Raw genomic sequence first — 3,425 nt, 5'->3', positions numbered from 1 at the left:
AGAGCATCCACACACATGCACACGCGCTTTATCTCTTTCTCTCTTTCTCTCTTTTTTTTTTTGTGTGTGTGTCTTGTGCTGGATAGGAGCTGGAGCCATGAACGAGAGGGATTCTAATGAATTGAAGAGAGGTGCAGGATACCTCAAGGAAAAGGCCATTATTGGCTTGTCGCGAGTGACGGGAGATGAGTTGGATCGGGCAATTATGAAGGTGACAAGCCATATGTTGAAGGCCCCAAAGGAGAAGCACATGCAAAGGCTCTTGGCGACGACATACGGGCATTATAAAAGCAATACGCGTGATGGGAAAAGCATCTGTGGGTATATTGTGTCAGAGCTTGAAAAAAGAATGCACACGCACAATTGGGTCGTGGTGCTGAAAACCATGGTGACATTTCACCGTTTAATGACTGATGGATCGAGCGAGATCAATCATTGTATACAGCAGCATCCAAGTATATTTTCCCTTCGCAACCTGAAGGACCTCTCTGAAACTGCAGAAGGTGCTGCCCAGGCCTTCTTCATTCGACAATACTTAAACTATCTTGAAGAGCGTGCGACTGTGCAAAAGGTGATTGGCGTTGAAAATCGTTTGGAAAGTGTGGAATTCAGCTCGGCGTTGCGTTCGATGGATGTGGATTCCCTAACCCCGTTCTTCGTGGCTTTGTTGGGTCAAATGGCCACCCTCGTTGAGGTAGAATACCGAGAAGTCATAGTAGACAACTTTTGTACGCTGGAAGCATACCAAATGCTTGTGGAGGATGGGAAAACTTTATATCAACTGCTTTCTAATCGAGTGATTTTTGTGCTTGACGGCTTCAATGACTTTTCCCTTGCCTTAAAAAAAGTCTGGCTGGAGCTTTACAGGCAGTATAGCACGGTTGTGGAAAGACTGCGTTTGTTGTTTGACGCCATGCTCGACTCAGTGAGGGTCTTCGTGCAACCCCCACCACGGCTAAAGCCGCTGCCGTATTCCTTCCTGGAGCACTTGGAGGATGACGTTCGCCTGAGCAGCATTCCAATGGAAGACGTGACTGAAACGTTGGGGAGTTTGGGAATATCCGGGAATGAAATAAAGACTCCAGTGAAGGAAATGGTTGAAAAACCACCACCGTCACTACCCCCTGCAGTGACCACGCGACCATCGCATGGTAACGAGGTGGGTTCGTTGCCATCTGCTGCTGCTGGCAAAGCAACAGGCCCCATTGTCTATGGACGATCTCTTTGTGGGTGTGCCCGCATCAGGACCGCAAATTACTTCTGCTTCATCTGATCCTTTACAGGGTAATCAGCATTTTCCCGTGTCCAGTCCTCAAACCGATGCAAATGTTGGCGACAAGAAAGATGGAGATCGCCACGCCACTTCAAACGCCCTGCTTGATGAAGGGTGGTCAACAGGCGCTCCTGCGACTTGGGAAGCTGCCCCATCCGTACAATACGCGACAATGGCTCCAGTTACAAATGAGGTGCCGCACACCACATGGAGTGGAACTCCTCCCACGGCAAGTGCTGCACTTCCAAAGCAAAGCAACGCAAACGTTTTCAAGGAATTATATAACGAGGAACAAAAAGGTTGGTATGCTAATAAAATGTAGTGGCAACTACGGCTTCTGAGTAACAAGCGACAGAATAAGTTCATGTCTTGACGCTCCGGTTACTAACAAGGATCATATTTAATAGTACTACTATTGCTCTTGGTAGAGGCGTAGAGAGGGGTTGAGGTTTTTTTTTTGCGCATATATATATATGTATATGTATATGTATATTATTTTAGTTGCGTTCTTTTTTTTTCTTTTAATCGTTTTGGTTCGAAATATTGTCGTTGGCTAGTCTTGTGCGAAAGGAGGCCAACAATGGTTTTAAAGGAGTTCTGTGCAGAGGGTTATGAGCGGATCCCAGACGCCGTAGCTGCAGGGGCGCAGCGTGTTGAGCTTTGTGCCCGCTTGGATGTCGGTGGTGTTACCCCGTCCGCTGAGACGATCCACAAGACAGTGGAGTATTGCCACGCCAGAAATGTTTTGGTAATGGTCATCATACGCTGTAGAGGAGGCAATTTCTATTATAGTGATGAGGAATTTCAGGTAATGCGGGAAAGTGTCCTACTGGCGAAGTGCTCGGGGGCGGATGGTGTTGTTGTTGGGGCCATTGATGCCCTTGGTAATGTAGACCCTCGGATTGGCATCTTGGTGTCTGCTGCTGAAGGACTGTCTCTTACTTTCCACATGGCTTTTGATGAAATCCCCGCTGAAAAGCAATTCCAAGCCATTGATGTTTTGACGACGTACGGATTTCATCGCATTCTAACCCATGGAGGACCTGCAGGTACCAGTATTGAACAAAATATGCATCGCCTGACAGAGCTAGTCGCATATGCTAAAAATCGCATATCTATTATGCCTGGGGGAGGGGTGACGACCTCGAATGCTGACAGAATTGTCAGGGATTTGGGCGTCACCGAAGTTCATGGAACACGGATTGTGCGGTTTCTCCAATCAATTACATAGTTCTCCATTTGAGGCGGACATAGTACATCTTCTGCTTTGTGTAGCTCTGGAGATCTATAGCTGGGCACACCACCCGGCGTGACTGTCTCGTTGTGTTGGCGGTGTTTGTTTCTGAAAATGTTTTCCTCTGGCGGAACTTTCTGGGAAATGCTTTGTTTGCTTTGCTTGCGCGCTCATTTGCAAACAAAGTCAAGGAAGAAAGGAGGCCCCAATGCGATCCCTTCGATTACATAGGTTGATTAATATTGCTGCGCTAGTGCGGTCGCAATCAGGTAGCGGCGGCGGGCGGTACCCACAGCGTGAGCAACAGCAGCGATTCGGTGGTCCTCGCGATGATCGCCCGCCCAGGGGAAGACCCCCGCAGAACTTTTCACAGGGTGGCTACCGCAACTCATTAAACGAGCCACAGTTGGTCGCAAGGCTCCTGGAGCTTTTCCCGAGTGGGAAGCCATGCATGCCAATAAACAAATGGGCTTCGTCCATACCCGAGGATATTCAAGAGGCGTTGGTTCCATTTGGTGGTTTAGCGCAGTTTACCGCATCGCAAAGTAACTTTTTCATCGTGCGAAAGGAGAACGGGACAGTGGTCGTCTCTCTTTCCACAATGGCTTCTACACTATGCGCTAAAAGGGAGAAAACATTAAAAACGCGAAGAAAAGGCGGCTGCCTTCTCTGCCCGTCGCCGCGAGGATCCGAGACGTCAGAGATGACGCAATGGAAAACTTGGCGCCGGGAAAAGGCGGCGGCTTGCGTTTGTTTTTGTTTATTGTTGACCACGTCAAGGAGGGGAGACAAAAAGACGTGCGAAAAGGAATAAAAAAGCCTTAGAAAAGTGGCTTTGGGATCTGACGCATGAAGCCAAGTAAAAACATATATATATATATATATATATTTTGTGTGTATATTTGCTTTATTTTTTTT

At 47.7% G+C, this 3,425-nt stretch overlaps 3 protein-coding genes across 3 annotated transcripts, besides 2 other annotated features; all 3 read left to right on the top strand.

Moving 5' to 3' along the window:
• Positions 1-97: 97 nt before the first annotated feature.
• Tco025E_08208 (clathrin coat assembly protein) lies at positions 98-1,273 on the top strand (the record flags this gene model as incomplete). Its single annotated transcript, XM_029375063.1, has 1 exon — positions 98-1,273. One exon carries the CDS (start codon positions 98-100, stop codon positions 1,271-1,273), a length of 1,176 nt encoding a protein of 391 aa, XP_029225001.1.
• Positions 1,274-1,736: 463 nt separating this feature from the next.
• Positions 1,737-1,769: a microsatellite.
• An 84-nt stretch (positions 1,770-1,853) lies between these two features.
• Tco025E_08207 (copper homeostasis protein) lies at positions 1,854-2,504 on the top strand (the record flags this gene model as incomplete). Its single annotated transcript, XM_029375062.1, has 1 exon — positions 1,854-2,504. One exon carries the CDS (start codon positions 1,854-1,856, stop codon positions 2,502-2,504), a length of 651 nt encoding a protein of 216 aa, XP_029225000.1.
• Positions 2,505-2,715: 211 nt separating this feature from the next.
• On the top strand, positions 2,716-3,321 carry Tco025E_08206 (uncharacterized protein; the record flags this gene model as incomplete). The annotated part of the gene is made up of 1 exon (XM_029375061.1): positions 2,716-3,321. One exon carries the CDS (start codon positions 2,716-2,718, stop codon positions 3,319-3,321), a length of 606 nt encoding a protein of 201 aa, XP_029224999.1.
• A 53-nt stretch (positions 3,322-3,374) lies between these two features.
• Positions 3,375-3,409: a microsatellite.
• Between the last annotated feature and the right edge of the window lie 16 nt (positions 3,410-3,425).

The sequence above is a fragment of the Trypanosoma conorhini genome (genome assembly GCF_003719485.1).
Source record: "Trypanosoma conorhini strain 025E chromosome Unknown Tco_14.4_contig_00723, whole genome shotgun sequence".
Lineage (NCBI taxonomy): Eukaryota > Euglenozoa > Kinetoplastea > Trypanosomatida > Trypanosomatidae > Trypanosoma > Trypanosoma conorhini.
Note: the sequence above shows the minus strand (reverse complement) of the source record. Positions and strands in the feature narration are given on the sequence as shown.